Source organism: Nipponia nippon, unplaced genomic scaffold (genome assembly GCF_047370975.1).
Source record: "Nipponia nippon isolate SJK-2023a ecotype South Korea unplaced genomic scaffold, ASM4737097v1 scaffold_35, whole genome shotgun sequence".
In the NCBI taxonomy this organism is placed as follows: domain Eukaryota; kingdom Metazoa; phylum Chordata; class Aves; order Pelecaniformes; family Threskiornithidae; genus Nipponia; species Nipponia nippon.
The window spans coordinates 1,579,144-1,601,727 of NW_028262353.1; the positions used below are offsets into that span (position 1 = coordinate 1,579,144).

Below are 22,584 nucleotides of genomic sequence, written 5' to 3' on the forward strand. Positions count from 1 at the left end.
CCATAAATTAGACCTGCCTGGGACCATCCCCTGCACCCAGACCTGCTGGTGCCGGGGTGCTGACATCCACATGTGATGGCCTGGGTTGGGGTTAGGCTTAGGCTTAGGCTTAGGTTTAGGGCTAGGGCTAGGGCTAGGGCTAGGGGTAGGGTTAGGGTTGGGTTTAGGGATGGATTTGGCTTAGCAAATGCCCCTTTGCCCTCTGTGCCAGGCAAACGCACAGCTTGCAGCTCTGCAGACCTGACGGCCGCTGCTGCCCACACCCCCTGCCTGCCCTCCCCGGCATCGCCCCGGCACCCGCCTGCCTGCAAAACGCAACGCGGCCGAGGATCTCATTTAATCTTGCTTTTCCCAGGTGAAATCTGCCTCTTCTAGACCAACCGTAACGCTAATTGTTCGTGATTTAGAGATGTTCTGTCGGCGATGGGCGGTGAAAGCCGTCCTTTTCTGGAGGGCTGATGATAAGCCCTTGCTGGATTCAGATCTGAAGTGTTTGCAGCTCTTCAGAGACGCAAATCTGGGAATCATGTTTCAGGAAGAATTGGAAGAAGCAGACTGGGTATGGAAATACCGGGAGAACAAGATGGATCACGCTCACCGAATGGTAATTAAAGGAGTGTGAAATGCAACAGCCTGGGAGACTGAAATCTCCCTTCCTAAAAGAGCAGCATCGCTTCCATGGCAGCATATTCCTGCTCAAGTTACAATCCAAGCGACGATCCTAAAATGGCTAATACGGCTGTAGTTACGGCTAAACAACCACGGCTAAAATCATACCTACAGCTGTTTTCTTTTCAACAAAAAAAAGCATATGATAGCCGGTGTTAATTCCAGAATAGCTGCTAATTCTGTACCAATTAGGAGATAAAACACAGAAGCGGAACTGCTTATTAAATTACAAATCATGCAGACTAAATCCAAAGATTATTTAACGCCAAGTGTTTCAGTAAGACACTTGCAAAACCGCTTTGGAATAATAATGTCACTGTGGAAGTAGTATTAATCAAAGTAATGAAAATATAAATTAGGAAAGACTTAGCCAATAAAAAGGAAATATATATAGTTTGACGAAAAGAAATACATAAAGTAGCTACATTAAAGAATAAAACAACATGCTTAGAGTGCAGTAATTTAGAGCCATTTTCCCCAGAATCGTATTTTCAGCACTGATTTGTTATCTTGTCCTCGTAAGCCAAAGAGATGATAAATATAAAAGATTTCTTCTACAACCATCTGCCAGCAAACACACTCATCAGTGATACAAAGACTTCAGCCATTTCTTCTTGAGTTTCTTCTGTGCAAACGCACTAGAACCTGCCGCTAATTTCGTGGAGCGACGCCAAAATCGGCAGCGCGATGGAAACGCCAGCATTTCACTCGTTCCACCTTTGGGCAGCGGTGGCAGGAGGGGAAGCGGCTTTCAGCGTTTCGCTGCATCTGCGGTTCCTCTTTCGGACGGCCCCGGGGTTATTAACTACCCCCGCGCACCTCGCCATCTCCCTTGCTGCGATTCAGCCTCTCCGAGCTCCGTCAGGTGCTTCAAAAACGCGACGCTCGTAGCTCCTTACCTCAGCTGCCGGAGCCCCTTTGGGTTTTAATGCCAGGCTCCGGTTTGCTGCAGCGACAGCCCGGGCACGGAGGCAACCAGATGCCCTGAGTTTGCAAAGAGACTGAAACAGAAGCTCCGGAAACCCGTGCCCATCGTTTCGGGGCCAGTGAGAGATGAGAGCGTTGTTGATGAGATGTGACCCTGGTTTGCAACTAAAACGCTTGCAATTAAATTATCTTGGGAGTAGCATCCCCATCGGTAATTGAATAAGCAATTCTGGGGCTGTAGCTTAGCCCCTAATTGGTGCAGGATTAACTTCTGTTCATCAGGCAGCACAAAGCTGTGTCCGAAAGGCGAGGACACGGGGTCCCGCCATCCCGTGTGTGCTTGGGGACAGCAGGAGGGAGCTTGACGGCTCCTTGTCCCGTGGCTGGCCAGGGGATGGTGCAAGATGCAGGGATGGAGGAGGCATGCAGCACAAATCAAACCTAAACCCATGATTTTTTTCATCCAGGGGAAATAAACCCCATCCTTGCATGGCCAACAAGCGGCAGACTCAACTGCTCGACCCAAAGCCATGCCACCAGCCCATCGCGGTTGCAACACGCCCCTGCGTGCGGCTTTCTGCCCATGCCGTCGCACGCTTACACGTGCAAACCCGTTGCCCCGGTCCCGCAAACACCTGAACCCCGACAGCCGCCCGCCGCGGTGCCGGGCTGGCACAGCTCCACCGCACGCAGGGGGAATCCCCCGGGAGCTGCCGGCCGGCGCGGGTGCCCGCTCCTCGGTGGGAAAGGCCAGCCCTGGAGCTATAAAGAGAATTAGCCTGACATCTCACGAGCTTTATTCAGTGCTGTCACTATGCGTTTGCTGCTTTTCCCACAGAAAGCCGGGGCCGGCCCGCTGCGTTCCTGGAATGCTATTTTATCCCCAATTTGATTTACGGAAGAACCCAAGAGGAGCCTGGAGATGGAGGGAGCTTTAAATTGGCCTCGTAGATCTTGCAGGCACAGGGGAAAGGCTGGGAAAACCCCCCCGAAAATGCCTGGTGAGGCTTTTGGGGTGGGCTGGAGGGGCCCGAGCTGCCAGCGGTCCCCACCGGAGCAGCAGCGGGGGCTCAGCGGGGACCCCTGCCCTCAGCAGAGCTGCACCCCAGCCCCGCGGCAGCACCCCCCGATTTTACCCCCTGCCCATTGCTTTCACCCCGTCCTCTCAGTCCTCAGCATCGCTCCAGGATAGACTATTTCTGCTGCCACCTTTATTTACACTCAGCTATTTAAAGCTTCAAGCTGTAGGCAATGTCTGGGCACTCATCCTGGGAATGCCAAGTCCCTCAACCAGGGAAACGACCCCAAAATGCGGCCGCTGCCCTCAGCCCCGCTGCCATCCCCACCACCGAGGGAGATGGCTTTGCCGTGTGCCCGGAGCTGGGTAGCCCGGGCTGCGGTGAGCCCCGGCGAGCAAATGCCAGCCCTGCCTGTCACCCTGCAAGCCCTGCTCTGATTTACAGCCCCTGGGAAGGGGCCAGGAAGGGTTTCCCAATCCTGCTGATGGGGTTTATTGTAGAGATGCTGAGCGGGAGCGCTGGCCGTGGCTCCCAGACCTCAGGGAGCTTCTCATCTCCCAGGGAACAGGCACGTCTTGCTGGAGACTCGGCTCCGGGTAGCTGCCACCGCAGTCCCTTGGTGATCAGGGGCAGCGGGTGTGTGTCAGAGCAGCCCCGAAATTAGTGATTTGTGCTAACGAACAATAGGGAGGCGATGGGCAGCAGCGAGCCCATGCCTCCAGCATCGCACGGGGGGACTCGGCCTGGCCGCAGGGGCTGCGGTACCCACGCCGGGGGCACCAGCGCCGGGCAGTAAATCACAGGGAGACGGGAGGTGATGCAGCAGCACTAAATCATTTGTGCCCTGAACTGCCCACAAAAAGGGGAATTTTTTTTTTTTTTTTGGCCAAAACATGGGCGAAAACAGCTATTCTTATGAATTATCCGAGTCCTGAAACACACAGATCAAAGCCCAGAGGATTTTGTTGAGGGATGTGCCGCTGAAGGTCTGATCACTGATGAGATTTGAGGGGTCAAACAGCCATTTGCACTGACACCAGCACCACCAGTGTCGCTGGGAAAGATCTGGGAGCAGCAGCCAAAAACTCTCCCTCTGCAAAGTCACCTGGCTCCAGCGGGTCCCATAAGCCAAACACGCTCCGCACGAAAGGCGTCTCTCCACGGGGCCAGGCCTGCCTGCTCCAGGAGATTAATTATTATTCAAGTGCAGATAAAATGAGCAAGTTAAATACAGCGATAAAGAGTTAGATAAAGCAGAGCTGCTCTGTTTGCATTTTATGGTAAGGCAGGAGCTCTCTGCTCGAAGCTAACCAGACTCGGGCAGCTGGTGCAGCCTGTTGGAAACGTGTCCCTGCGGCCGGAGCCGGTGACCCGGCACGCTGGCTGGGCACGCGGCTGCGGCTCGGCAGCAGTCCTCCGGCATTCCTGCGCCTGATTTGCACCTGGAAAAGCTGCAGGGGAAGCGCACGGGTGCAGCAGCAGCTGGGGTTGTTGGATGCTGGGTTTCTCCGTGCCTGGCAGCAGGATCCCATGCTGGCCATCGCTGGCCCGGAGACCTCTGCCATCGGCTGAGCGACATCCCACGTAGCTCAGTGACAGCCCTGTGCCGTACATCGCTGGCTCCGGCGGGGGGACATCCTACAGCGCTGGCATCCTATACCCCGTCCCTAAAGCATCTTGCTGGCCCAGTAAAGACAGGACACTGGGCTGGATGGAGCCAGTTCAGAATCTCCAGAGCTGCCATCCCTGGAGATGCTGGACCGTGCACCAGCCCATGATGGGATGCTAACGCCCAATTTCCCGAGGGATTCAGACCTCCAGCAACACCCACAGCACACAGCAGCCGTGGGGTCTGTGCGGAGGATCACCGCCCCGTCTGCCCACGCACCATCCCGCTGCCCGAGCGCGCGGGGCTGCTCCGCGCCGTTCCCTGCCAGCACAGCTGCACCAGCCGCGACCTTGGAAAGTTTTCTAAATTCTGCCGGGGCTGGGAGCCATTCCCAGGAATGCAGGGTGGGAGGAAGCGAGGAGACTGCGGCACAGGGGCAGGGAGAGAGCTTTGGTGAGAGTGGTGGGGCATCCTTCATCGCTGGGTCTAAACTGGGATGGGATGGGATGGGATGGGATGGGATGGGATGGGATGGGATGGGATGGGATGGGGTGGGATGGGGTGGGATGGGATGGGATGGGGTGGTGGAAGCATTCACCAAGATGCAGGGAGAGGGAGAGGAACCGCCCACGGTCCTTGGCAGGGCCAAGGCAGGTGTCACGTCCTTGGCGTGTCGCGCTGCATCCGCAGAGCCTCTCGGGTGGGGCTCCTCTGGGGAAGCGCCGCTCCAAGAGCCTCCTGCCTTCCTCAGACCTCTTCCTCCTTCTCTTAATTGGCTCTAATTTGCATGGGGGGGCATGTCTGTGCAAGGCAGGGATCCCTCGCCCATGTCAGCAGAGACCCAGGGGCCTGTCAAAGGTGAGCAGATCCTTGATGTGCAAAGCGTGAGGCAGCCCAGAGCACTTTCCATCAGGCCGGGGAACTTTCCAAAGGTTCCTCCCTGCAGCGGCCGAGCCAGCATCCTCCCTCGGCGCGGCAGCGAGGCCGCATCCTGGCCCACTGCCCTGTGAGCGTTTCCATCACAGTACCAGCTCCTTGGGAGCAGGAGCAGCTCTCAAGAATCGCTCCCGGATGGGCTTTGCCGGCCAGCGACAGGCAGCCAAGCAGGAGGGAGGTTGCTTGAACCCCAAGCCGCCTTTGCCAGTGCCAAACTCTCCTTCCACGACCCTCCTTTGGGCTGCGGCAGGAGAGGGCTGCAGCCAGGGAGGTTTCCTTTATAATGGGCTGCAGGGGCTGGGAGGGGCTGCAAACGCTGCGCTGGGAGCCCAGGCTCATTTAGTGCAAAGTTTGTGCGTGTTGCACACCCGATGCCACCCGGAGCGGACGGAGGCCTGGGAAATGATGGTTTTGGAGCCCTCCCGGGGCCCTCGGTGCGGCAGAGGAGAGATGCACACGCAGGCAGGGCAGATGCACACACAGGCAGGGCAGATGCAGACGCAGGCAGATGCATGCAGGCAGATGCACACGCAGGCAGTGGAGGTGGACACACAACTCCAAGGGACAAGCCGGGACTCGAAGTGAGAAGCCCTGGCTCGCTGGGACAAGGCGCTGGCCCAGCACTCGCAGCCGTGTTTTGGGGCAGCCCCTGTGCCACCAGCCCTGCGTCACCTCCCCGCTAGGGTCTGTGTCTGCAGCGTGGGGCTCAGTGCAGGGCTGAGAGGGGATAAGCTTTTGGCACTGGTGGTTCCTGGGAAAGGGGAAAATGTTTAATGTTGTAAATACACAAAATGCCGCGTGAGGAGGGCCAGGAGGAGCCTGCAGCCCCCGGGCACGGTCTGTGGGTGCACCCCACCGTGCCAGGCTTCAAGACAGGGGTGCAGAAGATGCATCTTTTGCAGCAGAATAATCAACCGGGAACTTCTGCGCCCATTTCTACAGCGTCCCAGTCGTGCCGCCTCCATCCAACCCACCCATGTCTGCTTTGTCCGTGAGGCCTCCGCTGGGAAACTGGATGGTGAACTGGTCCATCGCGCATTTTAAATGCCACTCGTTGAAGTGTTTTCCAGGCAGCACCCAGCCTCATCCAGCCCCTGCATTGCTCCGTCTCTCCCTGCCCAGCTGGGACCCACTCAGACCAGCAGCCATACTGGGTTGCCGGTGAAATGGCCTGGGAGTCCTTTAGCGAGACTCCTGGGAGAGATTTGCACAGAGGACGGTTACGCAGCAGCCCCCCTGCTTTGGCTTGGAGATCCTGCACCAAATAGCTGCACGCGAGAGCGGACGCTGGGCACGGTGTAAGTGGTGACGGATCTCGGCGTGAGACTCCTCAGCGCCGTAAGTGCACGTGGGTGGTTGCTGCGATCCCCGCTTGCAGCAGAGCGCAGCGGCTGCAGCAGCGCCCGAAGCTTCAAGGTCTGCAGGAAAAAGCCTTTTCTGCCTCCGAGTGCAGGCAGGCGAAGCAGAGGGTGGGAGGAAGGGTTGCTGTCCCCGTCCCGCACGGCTGCTCAAGGATTTGCCCAAGGCCACGCGGGGAGATGCTGTCTCCCCAGGCCCGCGTGGGGTGGCCCTGAGGAGTGACAGTCCTGGGGGGCCTGGCGAGGCCCCCAAAGTCCCCGGAGTGCCTGATCAAAAGAGGGAGCAGGAGCGTGTCAAGGATGCATATCCAAACTGCTTGTATCCAGCTGACGTTTCTCAGCACTTTGCTGGTTGGGGCTTATTTAAATATATATTTTTTTAATTTTTTTTTAAATAAAAACCCCAGGGTTTATTTCAAAAGTAAAAGCTCCTTTTGGCAGAAACCCCTTTCTTTTTAGCCAAAAGTCCCAGCACAAGCGCTCCCAGGACCGCCGGGCCACGCTCCAGGTCTGCTCCTCTGTCCTCCCCGGTGGGAGGCTCGGGGCCACCTCCCCGGTACAAATCGCCTCCCCCTTTCCAGCACCTCTGTGCCCCGTTCTCCCCCCAGCAGGCTGGGCCCTGCAGGACTGGGCAGGGCAGGGGGGGTCCCCGTCGTTCCCCAGTCCCCAGGGTCTTGATGGGGTGCGCAGGGGCTCCTGAAGGCATCCTGAGCCCCTGACTCTTTGTGGGGTGCGCAGGGGAAGGACAGGGGCTCCCAAAGACACCCCAAGACCCGGGGTCTTAGTGGGATGCACAAGGGAAGGGCAGGGCCTCCTAAAGGCACCCCAGTGCCCAGGGTCTTGGTGGGGTGCGCAGGGGCTCCTGAAGGCATCCTGAGCCCCTGACTCTTTGTGGGGTGCGCAGGGGAAGGACAGGGGCTCCCAAAGACACCCCGATCCCCAGGGTCTTGGCAGGGTGCGCGGGGGTTCCTAAAGGCACCCCAGTCCCCAGGGTCTTGGCGGGGTGCGCAGGGGCTCCTGGAGACACCCCGATCCCAGGGCCGGGGCTCCCGGGGGACGCGCAGGGCTCAGGCTGGGTGGGGGTCCCGCGGGCGGGGGTCCGGGCTGGGCCCCCCCAAGGGACGGTCAGGACGGGGCGGGGGGGGATCGCCCCCCAAACCCCCCAGAAGGCCGGGGGGGCCCGGTCCGGAGCGCCGGGGGCTCGGACCGCGGGACCCCGGGGAGGGGCTGCGGGCGGGGTGCGCCGTGCCCCGGCCCCGCTCCCGGTCCCAGCCCGCTCGGGGGCGGGGCGCGCCCAGCCCGGCGCGGCGGCGGTGGGGAGAGCCCGGCCCGGCCCGGCCCGTCCCGCCCGAGCAGCGCCGCGGAGCCGCCGCCGCAGCCGGGGCAGCACCGGGTTGCGGCCGCGATGGCTTCGCCCCGCCGAGCCGCCGCCGCCGCATGAAGGTGCGGGGAACCGGGGCGGCGGGAGCGGCCGGGGAGGCGCGGCGGGGCCCGGGAGCGCCGCTTGCCCGCAGCCGGCAGAGAGCACGGCGAGCCGGGCTGGAGCCGGGGGCCGGTGCCGCTCGGTGCCCCCCGCCGCCGCTGCCGCCCCCCGCTGGGCCCGGGGCTGACGGTAACCGGCTCTCGGTGCTCCTCAAGAAGATGCACTTGTTCCGGAGCTCCAGCTACGAGATCCGGCTGGAGGGCGAGGGGGGCAGCCTGCCCCCCATCCAGGGCATCCGCTGGGTGAGTGCGGGCTGGGCGGGAGGGGGCGGCCCGGCCGGGGGACCCCCCGCACCGGGAGCCCGGGGAGCCCGACCCCCCGCCGAGGAGCCCCCCGCGCCGCCGGCTTTCCCCGCCGCCCCTCTCAGCATCCCTCCTTGCGCCGGGGGTCTGCGCTTGGGCAGCCGCAGGGTTTTGGGGAACGGGCTTCGGTGAAGCCACCAAGCGGGGTCCCCCGGGCTTATCGCCACTGCCAGCCCCGCTCCCTAAGCACGGCTTTGCAGGGCAGGCTTAGCCCTTCCCTGCCTTCCCGGCTGGCCCGGCAGCGGGCTGCGGGCTGTGACCTGCACCCTCTTCCCCCTTGGTGTTTGCTGGCTGCGAGGCGAGGCGTGCAGGGAGCGAGGCGTGCAGGGAGCGAGGCGTGCAGGGAGCGAGGCGTGCAGGGAGCGTATTTCTGCAGCCGCCTGTCCTAACCCCTTCTCCAGGCGGAGCTGGCAGCCAGGCATGAAACCAGCCCGGTGCTATTGTGCTCCGGCACAGGGCGGCCGGGCAGCGCACCCCGAACCCGAGCGTGAACAGGAAAGACCTTCCCTGCGGCCCTGCGGCACACGGGGTTCAAAACGTTCCGTCTGCACCAGCTCAGGCCGTTTCTACGGGAGAAACCTGTCGCTTGGCAGCAGGATGATGCTCAACGTCACGTCCTCCCTCCCCAGGGTCCGTGCTGTCCCCGGGCCAGGAGCTGCTGGGGGTCTCCTGGGGGTCCACGGGGTGCAAAAGGCACCCGGTCCCCGCTCTCGGTCTCCTCTCTGTCACCTTTGGGCTGGGAGGTGACCCTGGGGCCTGTTCACCTGCCCCAGCTGAGCTTCGTGACCTTCCCCTTCCCACACTGCTTGACCCGAGATAAATGTTTTTAAGGAAAAAAGTTAAATTAGTTTAAGGGAACAGCCCCCCTTTCAGCATTTCTATGCAGCGTGCAAGCTCCTTCACAAATAAGAAAACTTCCCTCTCTTTTTTTCCCCTTCTTCCTGAATTTTTCTCCTCGGAACTTTTGGGAACTTAATTATGGGGAGTTTTTTTGAGTGGCAAAAAGCCAGGGAGGTTGGGAAAGCAGCAGGCTGGAGCGTTACTGTGCTGAACTGCCGGACTGGGGTAAAGCCGACACAATCTGCAGCGCAGTGTGGCAGGAGCGTCCCCTCCCCGAGTGGCTCTGCCGTGCTTGGGGACAACCGCCAGCCGTTTGAGGGGCGTGGATCTGATCTTTGCAGGCGAAGGGGGTGTTCTCCCCACTTTTTGCAGGTGGGAGGGTGCTCCCAGTGCACCCGTTCCTCGGGGCAGGTACGGGTGAGGCGGACGGCAGGGAACCGTCTGGCTGTGCCTCGGAGCAGCAATGTTGTCCCTTGTCCCCATCGCTGCCTGCCTACGGCTCCTGGAAACTCCTCCTCGCGTGGTGGCTCCGTCTCATCCCTCCTGGGGACTTGTTTGCCTGATCCCGGTGCTGGCAAATCCCTTCCAGCTCTGCTCCTTGCCGCGAGGCTCCAGCCCAGGCTCCCATTCCCCGGCATCAGCAGGACGTCGCAGCGGCCCCCAGCAGCTCCATCCTTCACCCTTCCCAGAGGACGAGTGCCATCGCGCTGGCTCTCACCACATCCCCGGAGAGGACGGAGGGGACAGAGCGGGTCCCCTGAGCCCCCCTCCCCGCGGAGGCTCCCTGGGGGGGACGGCAAGCCCCTGGCTGGCTGCCGTGCCTTTTGAGGCTGCGGATGGGCGAGGACTTTCTCCGGAGCCGTAAAGCCTGAAATAACTCCTGTTGTTTTCCTCGGGATCCCAAACAAAAGCGGCGCGCGAGCGCGGAACGGTCGTTGCCGGCCTTGGCTGGCCGCCCGCCGCTGCCGGATTTCTGGAGACAGGCAGGATCTCAGCGCCCGCGTGTCCCGTAAGCAGGAAGATGGAAAAAGGCAACTCCTTAGGAAGCTGTTTGGAGACGGCGGCCACGATGCTGCGACAATTAGGCAGGGGGTGAGAGGGGGGAGGGCATCCTGCGGGTCCAGACCCGGGAGCTGGGGAGCAAGGATGCTTCGGGAAGGGGTTTGGGGGCCAGCCATGAGGTTTTGCCTGTGGTTCAGAGCTGGTCTGGCGATGAGAAAACCCCAGGAGGGAGAAATCGTCCTGAGCGCTCGTCCTTGGGCAGGGTTTTTCTGTCTCCTTTGGTGTCCTTGTGAGCGCAGCCACGGTCCTGGCTCCCTGCCTCCAGGACAGACCTCACTTACGGGGTGACGGCAAAGGCTTTTTGGGGACCACAGCAGCTTTCACTTGCACCCAAGGGGGTGACATCAACCTCCGGGTCCCACGGGAGGTAGCTCCACGCTCCAGCCACAGCCTGGCTCCTGTTTGCAAACATTTGCTCTGCAATTGCCGGCGCGTTTCCTGCTCCGTGGGGCGGTCACGAGGCTCAGGAAAGTTTGCAGAGTGAGTAAGTCACGCTGTCCCAGCCTCAGCGGCAGTGTGGCCAGGTCGGGAGCGTCCCCAGGGACCTGCTGCCTTCACGGAGCTGCTTGTTTTCCATCCACTCCCCGAATCTCTCCTTAAGCCAGTTGCAAACTGCTGGGGACAGGTTGGTGGCTTGAGTTGTCTGAGCTGTCCGGAGGAGGATGGGGAAGCCCTGGGGGTATGGAAAGGGCTGGAGGAAATGAGGGAGCAGCCTGAGCCGGGCAGGGTGTGAGCAGGCAGGGTTTGGGACAGGCAAGCAGGCAGCACAGGGCAGAGCACCCGTCGGTGGGTGTCCGCCTCCATCACCCTGCTGCCTGGGCCAGGAGGTGCCGGGGCTCTTCAGTTGCCCCTCAGCTCTTGGTCAGCGGTTTTGTCCTTGAATTCATTTGCAAAGGAGCCTTCTGCAGCTAATTACTCCTGCCCTTGGCTTCCTTAATTGAGGCTTTCATCTGGCCATCCCTCTTGCTGGCATTGCTCAGACCTTCCCAACCAGCCCGGAGCCAGCAGATCCAAGGAGGATCTGGCCCAGATGACACCGTGTTTCCAGTGCCCATCACCTCCAGAACCAGGCTGGCGTGCTGCAGACCCCTTACCAGCCAGAAATAAACAGGGAGGACCATAAAACCTCCCCTGGAGGTGAAGACACCCCAAGGAAGGATGGCCCTCACCCTGTCTCGAGGTTAATGCTCAAAGTGCATTAACTCCCTCGGCCGGGGCAGCACGTGGGGAACAGGTCTGACGGGTGCTCCCCCGGCCTCCCCCAGCCCGTGGTTCGTGCAGCACACACAGCCGGGATGAAAGGTTGTTTATTCAGGGCCGTGGCCGTGCTGGAGCCCTCATCCCTCTGGGCAGCACCTGGATGGGAGCGCGGCCGCCTTCGCACCGGGATTAGGACTGCAGCTGGGGCGGGCAATGGTTCATCCCTTCGTTGCTCTGCTTTCACCTAGAGCATCCCCTCCCCGAGGGGAAAAACTGGGAGAAAAATAAGCACGAGGATTAAAAAAGCACCTGCTGATGGGGGATATCCAGAGGGATGAGTGGGCATGGAGAAGGCGAGGACTCAAGTGTGGCCCGGCAGGGATTGGCATCGCTCCCGGCGGAGCTGAACCCAAGTCTGGGTTGTGCCGTGGCGGTCGGCAGCCGGCCCGTCCCATCCCGGAGAGCAGGGACCCGCTGTGGGGCCATGGCTCCGACCGGAGACGGTCCCCCGCTATTCCCGACGGTGTGAGGACAGATCGCTCAGGAGGGACTCCCCGAGCCATTTTAGGATCCCCGAGCTATTTTAGGATCAGTAAATGGCATAGACATTAAAAAGGAACCAGCTTAGAAAACAGCATTGGATCAACTCAGCATGTGTGGATTTAAGTTAAACAGAGCAAAAAACCTGGGGGGTGACCGGGGTTTTCCACCCCCGAAGGGTGCGTTTTTCTCCTTCGGGCTCAGGGAGCACTGAATTGCGGGTGAACCGGCTGTGCTGTGCATCAGTGAGGTTTCCTCTTTTGCTCTCTCCCCTCTGACACCCATCCCACTGTTTGCACTTGTTTATAGCTGTCAGGGCCTGAATTCACATTTTCGGTCGCCCCCATGGGCTCCTGCTTGAGCTCAGATCCTCTGACCACGAGCAAGGGAAAATTGGGCTTGTTTTCTTCTAATATGCCTTATTTTAGGGAAGTCTGTGTTGAATTTTACCCACTGCGCTGTTTCTCCATACCCAGCACACGCTCGGTGATTTTCTGCCTCACTGGTCCGTCGTTTCCAGGATCTCCCTTAAAATCCTTTGGAAAAACAGCTTCATATTCACCGGCTCCTTGGCCCCAAGGGAAGCGCGAGGTTACGCATCACCCTTAGCATTCGGCTCTTTCACTGCCGTGCTCCTTCGGGCACCGGGGACCTCGCGTCCCGGTGGTTTGTTACAGCTGCTTTTTCAGGATTTATTGCAGAAGTTTTTCTGGCCGTGCTGTGATTTGAGACCCGTCCCCCGACACGTTGCCTGCAGGGAAGGGTTCGGGCACGTGTCCCTCATGGCTCTCTGCTACCCTCACCTCCTCTTGCTCCCCCTCATCTGCCGTGGGCCATGAGTCCAGTCCTTGGTGGCCTCTGCAAGCTGATCCTCCAGCTCTCCAAGGCTTTTTTGGGCCGTTCTTGTAACCCAATGGAGTTTGAGGTCTTTTCCATCCTCTTTGTTCGGAGCCAGCTTCAAAGCTGGAGGAAAACCCCCAGGTTTGGACACCTCTCCCTCCCCTGGGGCTGTGCCAGCTTCCCCAGCTCTTCCTGAAGTCCTGCTCCTCCAGTGGCAAGCTCCGTGTCTCCAATATGATGTCTTTGATCCCTGTTTGCAAGGATTTTACTTTTAACTTCCTTCTTTTATCTCCCAGCTCCCTCATTTGAATGCACTTCCCTTTCTGAAGTTAAACATAACGGCGGGGGGTCCTGGGGGTTAGGTCCCCAGTACACACGTCTCTTTTCAGCGGGATGGGGCAGAGCGAAGGCTTTGCCTGGGGGTTAGGAGATGGGTGCCGGTGAGCACGCAGGGATGCTTGCCTCCTTGCCTGGCGTGGAGTGGATGAGGCTGAACCGTGCCTTGGGGGAGGCAGGAGCCCCCCGGGGTGCGCGGGGTGAGGCGGGGCACAGCAGACCCCCCACGGCCACCAACTCCCTTCTTTTTGGTTTTTCAGACCCCACTCTTGGACACCGAATCCACCCTGGATTATGGACACAGCCTTACCCAGGTGGGTGGGCTGGGAAAACCCCCAAGGACATGAGTCTGGGGAGGTGGGAGATGGGAAACATGTGCTGAAGGCCGTGAGGGGTGGGGGGCCGGACTCCCCCTGTTGTGGGGTCCTCGGCTCAGCTCTGGGATGCTCGCTCCCTTGGGCTCATCTGTTCCTGGGGGCAGGTGATTGAGATCCCGGGGTGCTGGGGTGGGCGTGCAGGTGTATCGCACCTTGGGCAGGGCGCTGGGGGCACGGTTGACCGTGCAAGGTGTCAGCGCGGTCAGGGTCCGTGCCTCACTGCCCGTGCCCTCCTGCAAGCCCCCTGCTGCCCTTAGGGCTTCCCCTGCAAGCCCTCAAATCCCCTTCCACACCCAGGCATCCTCGGAGAAGATCTGGCGAGCCGGGAAGCTCCTCTTCATCCACCTCACCAGCACCCGTCCTGGCCTCATCCGGGACCACAAGCATCACCTGCGGCACCACAGGTGGGACAGCCGGCACCCCTGCCATGCCGGGGGGCACCATGGGCTGCCGAGGACCCCGGCAGCCCTCTGAGGAGGGCACGACTTCTGCTGCCCATCCCAGGCAAGGGCTCACCTGGGGTGCCGGGCACCGCAGCCCCGTTTCAGGGCCGGTTCTCAGGCCCTCTCCCCTTGCAGGCAGTGCTGCTCCGGGAAGGAGCTGGTGGACTGGCTGCTGAGCGCCGGGCTCGCTGTCCAGACGCGGAGCCAAGCCGTTGGCATCTGCCAGGTGCTGGTGGACGGAGGCGTCCTGACGCATGGTGAGGGCGGGCAGTGGCAGCCCCCTGCACGGCAGCGGGGTCTCGCGAGGCAAGACTGGGTGCACTGGGGGCTGCTGGGATCTCCCATGGGTGCACGTGGCATCCCGTGGGTCTCCCATGGGTGCGTGGCCGAGCTCATGCGCGCTCTCCCCCCACAGTGAAGCAGGAGTGGCATTTCCAGGACAAGGACACCCAGTTTTACCGCTTTGCCGAGCTGGAGCTGAGCCCTGAGCTCAACGCCGGGCTCCGGGATGCCGAGGAGCTGCTGGAGGCGCTGGCCTTCCTGGCCCAGCTGGGTCCCGACGCGCTGCTCACCATGGCCCTGCGCAAGCCGTGAGTGGCCGGGTGCTCCCAGGGGCCGAGGGGGACGTGGGGCTCATTTTGACCCTGCTCTATTGGGGTCTGGAGCGCCAAAGGGGCTGCTGTGGATGGGGCGACCCCAGCATCTCTTCCACGGCTGTCAGAGCGGGGAGAGAAGGAGGCTGCCTGGCCAGGGGGTTGTTCCTGGAGAAGGGTGTCTGTGCCCCGGGACGTGGCGGGGAGAGGGGGCACGGACAGGCGCTCACCCCCCTCTCCCCTCCCAGGCCTGCCCAGCGCACAGAGGACGAGCTGGAGCTCATATTTGAGGAGCTCCTGCACATCAAAGCCGTGGCTCATCTCTCCAACTCGGTGAGTGCGGCTGTGCCCTGCTTCCCCTGCAGCGTGTGTGTCCCCCCCAAACTGCTCCTGGTCCCCAAATCCTCCTGCATCCCATCACTTCCCATCTGGGCATCCTCTCCTGGTATCTCTGAGCATCCCTGGGCCCCCTTCCCACCCTGTCCCACCCACCCGTGTGTGTCCCCTCCTCGCTCAGCTCCGGGCCAGGGTGACCCTGATGGCAGGTGCCTCTTGCCGCAGGTGAAGCGGGAGCTGGCATCCGTGCTGATGTTCGAGTCGCACCAGAGAGCAGGCACCGTGCGTGAGTATCGTGTGCCCCAGGAGCCGTGCAGGGCTGGCCAGTCCCCAGCCCAGGGATGATGGCTGGAGCCATTGTCATCAATGTGGATGCTCCTGCTGTGTCTTCGTGGATGAAGGACGGAGGGGACCAGAACAGTCGCTGCGTTGGCTTGGGCTGGGGGCTCGGATGGGGCGGTGGAGGAGGGATGCTCAGGGGTCCCCCCCTTCGACTGCTGGATGCCGCTGTTTCCCCTGCAGTGTTCAGCCAAGGAGATAAAGGCACGTCGTGGTACATCATCTGGAAGGGCTCGGTGAACGTGGTCACCCACGGCAAGGTAGGTGTGACCCCGTGGCAGCAGGTCTCTCCAGACACCCCACATCACTGGCCCCCAGCAGGGACAAGGGCTCCCACCCCGTCCCTCACCCTCTGTGCCCCCCACCCAGGGCTTGGTGGCCACCCTGCACGAGGGGGACGACTTTGGGCAGCTGGCGCTGGTGAACGACGCGCCCCGCGCGGCCACCATCATCCTGCGGGAGGACAACTGCCACTTCCTCCGCGTGGACAAGCAGGACTTCAACCGCATCCTCAAGGTGGGCAGGGGGCTCGCGGGGTGCTGCGTCCGAGCTGGGACGCACCGTGCACCCTCCACGGTGTTTGCAGGGGAGGACACTTCTCTGCACGCCAATACGGGGTTTTGGGGTGCAAGCAGGCATTGCCTGATGGAGCTGAGCTGGGCTGACGGCTGGTTTCTCTCCCTAGGATGTGGAGGCCAACACCATGCGCCTGAAGGAGCATGGGAAGGTGGTGCTCGTCCTGCAGAAGAACCTGCAGGGTGGCAGCAACCAGCCAGCCGCAGCGCGGAGCAGCAGGTGACAGCAAACTGTCCTTGCCCCTCCTTACAGCCATGCCGGCAGCGCTGCCAGCTGATGCTGCCTGTCCCTCTGCCTCCTCTGCCGCTCTCTGGCTTCTCTCTGGGGAGTTTGCCCGGGGGACCGAGTCCCCAGGGGGGGAACAGGGATGCCAGGCCATGCTGACCAGCTGTGTTGAGTGGCCCGGTGGCCCGGCGTGGTGGCCCTGGCCACAGCTGGGGTGCCGCGTCCTCCCCTGATGTGCCCGGTGCGCTGCCCACCAGGTACTTGGTGATGGCCGGGACGCCGGAGAAGATCCTCGAGCATCTGCTGGAGTTCATGAGGCTCGACGCCACGCTCTACGACCCCGTGGGTAGGTGGGGGTCACCCCCTTGGTCTGGGGACCCCATCCCAGAGCCACCCTGAGATGGGCAGGGGGCTGGGGACATGGGTGCCACCTTCTTCCCAGTGTTCAACCCCAAAAGCTGCTCCTCTCACCGTAAAATCCCCCATGGAGGCCAGGAGAGGGAGGCAGCTCCAGGGCCGGGAGCATCTCCTCCCTCCTGTCCCACATCCCTCTACCTCCCTCTGCCTTCCGAGAGGAGCAGAGCTGGGCGAGCTGGGAACCAGGAGATGTCCCCAGCGGGTAAAAAATCCGAGCTGCCGAGCTGGCGTCACCAGCGGCTGCCTTGGAGTTAACTCTGCCGAGCACTGCACTTTTACTGCAACTCATTTTCTTTCATCCCCCAAAGCCTGCAACCTTGCCAGCCCTTTCCCTGGTGTTTAGGAGCAAAAAGTGACCCACAATGAGCACGGTCACCCTGGGGGGAGCGCACAGGCCAACCCCAGGCGGGGCGTGGGTGACCCTTTCCCGGCCAGCTGCACCGCCTGGCTGTGATCACGGTGTCCCCAACCCACTGGACACCGTGCAGAGTGAATGATGGTGGCCTGGTCTCTTCCAGATACGCTGCTGGGGGATTTCCTGCTGACTTACACCGTGTTCATGCCGACCTCGCAGCTCTGCAGAGCCCTGCTGCACCAATATCCTTCTGCGGCAGGAGCTGGGGGGGACCAGTCTCCATCCCACCCCCCTGCCAGGGACCAGCACGCTCAGCTTGGTCCCTGTCACCCCGGTGGGACCTCAGGGGTTGGCCAAGGGAGCCCTGAATCCCCCAGGCTCTCGGGCGCAGGACACGTCCCCGTTTCCCATCCTGTCCTGGGTGCACACGTACAGGGGTCCCTGCCCGCTCCCCAGCCCCGCATCACCCGTGCTGGTGCCCTTGACTGGTCCCAGTTTCCGCGCGGAGCCACTGGAGGGCTCGGAGCAGGAGAAGGCCACCTACTCCCTGCACAAGCGCCGGAAGATCCTGCGGCTGGTGAGCCAGTGGGTGCTGCTCTACGGGCGTCTGCTGCAGGGCGACCGCAGCACCATGGCTCTGCTGCAGGTACCGGGAGCGGGGTGGGGATGTCCCCAGGGGGCTCTGGCCACGGACACCCCGCGCTGACCACCGGGCACCTTCTTCCCACAGAACCTCGCGGACCTGGCAAGCCGGGACCCCCGCCTGGGCGGGCTGGTCCAGGAGCAAGCGCAGGACCGCCGGCGGCCCCGAGCGTGAGTCCCCCGGGGAAGGAGGGGTGTCCCCATCCAAAACAGAGCCTGGCTCTGTCCCCCCATGCCACTGCTGATGCCCGTGTCCCCAGATCCTGCGCCCCTCGTGTGCAGGGGGATTGCACTTTTCATGGGGCTGAGCTTTCGGCCAGCAAAGCGATGATTGCCAAGACTGGGGGGATGCCAGCAGCTCTCAGGCCACCTTGTCCCCAGTGTGGGGAGGGTGGCAAACACTGCCGAGACTCCCCGGTGCCCTGTGGGGCAGGGATGCACGGGGGCTCGGTGGTGGCCTGGATCCTGGGGGCTGCAGGACGCGATTCTGTCTCCAGCACAAGGCGTGGGCTGTGGGGCTCTACCACCACCTTTATCCTCTCTCTGCAGGCTGGAGAATGGCGACGGCAGTGTTTCTCCGCAGCCCAAGGTAGGGGTGGCCCTGGGGGGTGCCAGGGCTGGGGGGGGTGGAGAGCTGGGTGACCCCTGCCCTCTGGGGACCCCCAGCAGGAGGGGTGACCAGTGGGGAGACATCCTCCCCGCTCTCTCCCACCTTGGTTGCAGGCTCGGAGCTCGGTGAACTGGCTCTCAAGCCAGGAGGAGGCGATTTTAAACAGCAGCTGTGCCTTAAGAGCCCAGGACAAAGGTACGGCCACGCACGGTGGGGACTGTCCCCTCCCTGGTGGCTGGGACGCTAAAGCCCTTTTGCCCTCCCGTAGTGCCCTACGAGATCTACAGACCGGACCACTCGTGCCTGATCACAGTGCTGCCCATCAACGCCTCGGTGCGGGATGTCCTGCGGTCCCTGGCCCCCCGGCTCGGCCGGGACGGGGAGCACATCCTGGTGAAGGTGAATTCGGCCGGAGGTGAGCAGGCTCTCCCGGGGATGCCGCCGTGCCATGGTGGCAATTGCCCCATGCCCAGCCAGGATCTGGCCCCGTCTCCATCCCAACACCGACCGTCCTCTCTCCCGCAGATAAAGTAGGGCTGCAGCTGGACGCCGTGGGGGTGTTCACGGCGCTGGGGCTCAACGAGAGGCTCTTCGCTGTGAGCGTGGAGGAGCTGGGTGGCCTGGTGAGCGCAGGGCGGGGGGGTCTCGGGGATGGGCAGCACCGGGCTGGCCCCCCAAGCGGGATTTGGGGCTGTTGGTGCCTCCATAGCAGCTCAGGGGTGGGGGTGTCCGTCCTGGGGAAGGGGCTGGTGTCACCTTCCCTGCTGTGGCAGCTAATGGCAGGAGGGGTCGGGCGCCTTCTCTCCTGTGCACAGACCCCCCACCCTGAGCAGTTGGGCCCCCACGTTGGCTCCTCAGAGACCCTGGACCTCATCAGCTCCAAGGACCTGGCCAGCCACCTCACCGACTACGACTGGAACCTCTTCAAGAGCATCCACCAGGTAAGGCCAGCACCCGGACTGGGGCGAGAGATGCTTTTGGGGTGGCTTTCGGGACATCCCTCAGACACCGCGTTGGGCTTTGCAGGTGGAAATGATCCACTACATCATCGGGCCGCAGAAGTTTCACGACGTGACTACGGCCAACCTGGAACGGGTCATGCGGCGCTTCAATGAGCTGCAGTACTGGGTGGCCACGGAGCTGTGCCTCTGCCCCGAGGTGGGCAGGCGAGCCCAGCTCCTCCGCAAGTTCATCAAGCTGGCCGCACAGTGAGTGCCTCGCTGCCTGCGTCCCGGTCCTGCGAGGATGGAGCCGGTGGTGGCCTCCTCGCCTGACTCTGTCCTTGCCTGCAGCCTCAAGGAGCAGAAGAACCTGAATTCCTTCTTCGCGGTGATGTTTGGTGTGAGCAACACGGCCGTCAGCCGCCTGGCCAAGACCTGGGAGGTAACCATCTTTGAGCTGCTGCCAGCCCTGCGAGGTCCCCCTGAGGTCTGCAGTGATGGATCTGGGTCCCCTGGCTTGGGCAAGGGTGGCCTGGGTGCTGGGGTCCAGGCAGACCCTGCACCCATAAGCTCTGAGCAAGGGAGCTGCTAAGGGCAGGGGGCGCGTTTCCCACCGGGAAGGGGGCCAGGGTCAGCCCCTGGGTGTGGTTAGACCCAGCTGGGGGCCAAAATCCCCCGTACCAGCATGGCAACGGGCTCCACGCCTGTTGCTCACGAGCACCCGGAGCAGGCGGTGTTGCAGAGCCCACAGAGGTGCAACGGGGCGGGTGGAGAGCAGGAGGTGCTGGGGGAGCTGGGGGGTCTCTGGGGGTGGGACAGCCGGGGTGCCGACGCCGGTGACCCCATCTCTGCGCAGAGGCTGCCCCACAAGATCCGGAAGCTGCACTCGGCACTGGAGCGGATGCTGGTGAGCACAGCCCCTTCCCGCCCCGTATCCCCCTTCCCGGCAGGGTTTGCCCCTGCTTCCCAAAAGCTGCAAGGTCACAGGGGTGCGATGGAGGTGCTGCCCCCGCTTTCTCCCCTGCACCTGGGGCAGGCAGCAGCGAGGGCTGTGTCCCCTGCCTGCCCTGCGCTGAGGTCCCGCTCCGTCCCCAGGACCCGTCGTGGAACCACAGGGTCTATCGCCTGGCCGTCGCCAAGCTGAGCCCCCCCATCATCCCCTTCGTGCCCCTCCTTCTCAAAGGTGGGTGCCCCAGCTTGGGAGCTGCGGGGCCTTTGCTGGGTGTGCAGGTGGGAATGGGTTGGAGTGGGGTGGCAGGGACCCCTTTGGACACATCCAGCCCTCCCCAGGGACCAGGAATCTGATCCCCAAATCCCGCCCTGCAGACATGACGTTCATCCATGAGGGCAATCGCACGCTGGCCGAGAACCTCATCAACTTTGAGAAGATGGTGAGTGGGGCGGGTTGGCTCTCCGTGGACCCCCACCTTGGGGGGACCTGCTGTCCCCCCGTCCCCTGGGATGCAGATCCAGAGCATCTCCGCGGCGTTAGCGCAGCTCCCCCCCGGCAGCCAGGACCCCTGGCCGTCCGGGGTAGCCGCAGCCGCCGCTGAAGCTGGAGGGGACTGTGTTTTACCAGCCGGGGAGCAAAGTGGGGCCAGGTGACAGCAAGTGACCTTTGTGCATTGCCCACAGCACATGATGGCAAAGACGGTGCGCGTCCTGCAGCGCTGCCGGGGCCACGCGCATGGTGAGTGCTCCTGGGTGGGGGCAAGGACGGGGCCGAGCACCAGTGCTCCTTTGGGGATGGGGCTGAGCTCCTGCTCTCTGTCCACACCCAGCTCCGCTCTCCCCGCTGCGAAATCGCTCCCCGCACCGGCCAGAGGACCCCAAGGCTGTCAGGATCTCCACATGTATGTCTGGGGCTCATCCCTCCGCCCCCCACCCCTGCGCTGGGAGACCCCCACCCCTCGGGGCTACGCGGGGCCGGACGAGGCCAGCCCGGGGGAGCTGCACCCACCGTCCTTGGGGGTGGTCCCGTGGGGACATCCCGAGGGCATCAGCCTGGTGATGGTGGGTGCAAGCTGCTCCGCAAGCCATTGATGCCTCAGAGTACCCCAGGATGGAGGCTGAGCTCCCTCTCCTGCATGGTCCAAGCCTGTGGGTCGCACACTGCTGGCTGGAGGCACCAGTCAGCACCTCCTCATGCTGAAGGGAGTGACGGAGTGCTTCCAGCTGGTCTGAAGTACTCCAGCTGTCAGGCAGCGAGCTGGGGTATCGCTTTGCCCCGTGGAGCAAGTCTGTCCCCGCTTGCTCCTGCTCCTTCAGCTCCAGGGGTTTCCTGGAGGGGATGGAGGGGATCCATGAGCCGAGGGAGAGGTGATGGAGGGGATCCGTGAGCCGAGGGAGAGGTGATGGAGGGGAGCCGTGAGCTGAGAGAGAGGTGATGGAGGGGATCTGTGAGATGAGGGAGAGGTGATGAAGAGGGGATTTCAATGAGCTGAGCAAGGGGCAGTAGAGGGGGATCCATGAGCCCAGCCAGCAGCAGTGGAAGCAGATCAGTGAGGCAGGCGAGAGGCAGTGAAGGGGGATCCATGAGGTGAGCCAGCGGTGATGGAGAGGGTTGGCAAGCTGAGCCGGAGGTGATGGAGGGGGCTCAGTGAGCCCAGCTGGAGGCAGGAGCCCAGCCCTGACCTCAGCTCTCCCCGGCAGGCTCGGAGCAGTCCCTGAGCGTGCGGAGCCCCGTCTCCACCTGGGCGTACCTGCAGCACCTGAAAGCCATCGACAGCCAGAAGGAGCTGCTGCGGCTCTCCCACGACCTGGAGTCCTGATGGGATGGAGGGCCGAAGGGGGCCCGGAGCAGGGATGCGGCAGCCTGTCTGCCGGCGGCGGGGGCAGCCCCCCGGCTCTGCTCCCAGTAGAACCGGGCACGGGGCTGCGCTGGAGCCAGCCAAGACCAGCCTCTGCTCGCCCGTGCCACCGGCTGCGGGCGCCAGGTCCAGCACTGCGAGGCAGCCAGGAGCCCGTGTGGGCTGCGGGCAGGCGAGGGCCATGGACAGCGGAGTGAGCAATAGAGTATAGTATTTTTGTATGCAAGGCTGCAATCCCCTTTCTTCTCCGTGCAGCAACCTGGATTCACTCTCTGCTCCAGCCAGGGGGGAGGAAGGAGCCCTGGCTGCCCCCCGATGCTGCCCACCCTGGAGGTGCTGGGCTGAAGATGCCCCCTCCTCCTGGACGGACTCAAGCCAGAGCACCCCCATGAGCAGGGAACACCACATCTGTCTCTGTCGGGGTACGGACACCCAGGCTGAGCTCAGGGTCTGGCTCATGCTGCCCCACAGATCCTGGGGGCAGCTCCAGAGGGGACCTGCCCTTCCTTCTGTCCTGCGTGTCCCAGGGGAGGTGCTGGCTGCATCCCCTGTTCCCCTCTGGGAGCTGCACGACCCCAGCAGCCACAGGGAAAGCATCTTTATCCTCCCCAGGACTGCTGGGGCTTCAACCAGGCCGTGCTGCCAAACCTTGGGCTATTCACAGCCTTCTCTGTGCCTCAGTTTCCCCACAGGGATGGGGGCAGGAATAGCCACATACAGCCATGGCGCGGAGTCAGGACAGTATCCGTCGTGGAAGGAAGCTGTGGTGGCCTCGCGATGGAGACGCTGATCTGCTCTG

General features: G+C 62.4%; 1 protein-coding gene across 6 annotated transcripts; it reads left to right on the forward strand.

Moving 5' to 3' along the window:
* Positions 1 to 7,874: 7,874 nt before the first annotated feature.
* On the forward strand, positions 7,875 to 22,006 carry RAPGEF3 (Rap guanine nucleotide exchange factor 3). Of its 6 annotated transcripts, XM_087771021.1 has the most exons (28): positions 7,929 to 7,961; positions 8,157 to 8,243; positions 13,382 to 13,435; positions 13,796 to 13,902; positions 14,077 to 14,198; positions 14,357 to 14,531; positions 14,783 to 14,867; positions 15,096 to 15,156; positions 15,393 to 15,469; positions 15,579 to 15,725; positions 15,895 to 16,004; positions 16,268 to 16,356; positions 16,946 to 17,024; positions 17,278 to 17,428; positions 17,513 to 17,595; positions 17,974 to 18,013; positions 18,148 to 18,229; positions 18,303 to 18,449; positions 18,560 to 18,657; positions 18,850 to 18,975; positions 19,061 to 19,242; positions 19,327 to 19,417; positions 19,832 to 19,882; positions 20,071 to 20,158; positions 20,266 to 20,366; positions 20,611 to 20,665; positions 20,757 to 20,828; positions 21,628 to 22,006. In XM_087771021.1, the coding sequence occupies exons 1-28, from the start codon at positions 7,956 to 7,958 to the stop codon at positions 21,744 to 21,746; spliced, it is 2,685 nt and encodes an 894-aa protein (XP_087627147.1). In that variant the 5' UTR covers positions 7,929 to 7,955; the 3' UTR covers positions 21,747 to 22,006. The 6 variants fall into 6 exon arrangements, with proteins under 6 accessions (XP_087627148.1, XP_087627149.1, XP_087627147.1 ...); XM_087771022.1 differs by lacking the exon at positions 8,157 to 8,243 and having other exon boundaries at positions 7,875 to 7,961; XM_087771020.1 differs by having other exon boundaries at positions 7,956 to 8,243; positions 20,302 to 20,366.
* Positions 22,007 to 22,584: the final 578 nt, after the last annotated feature.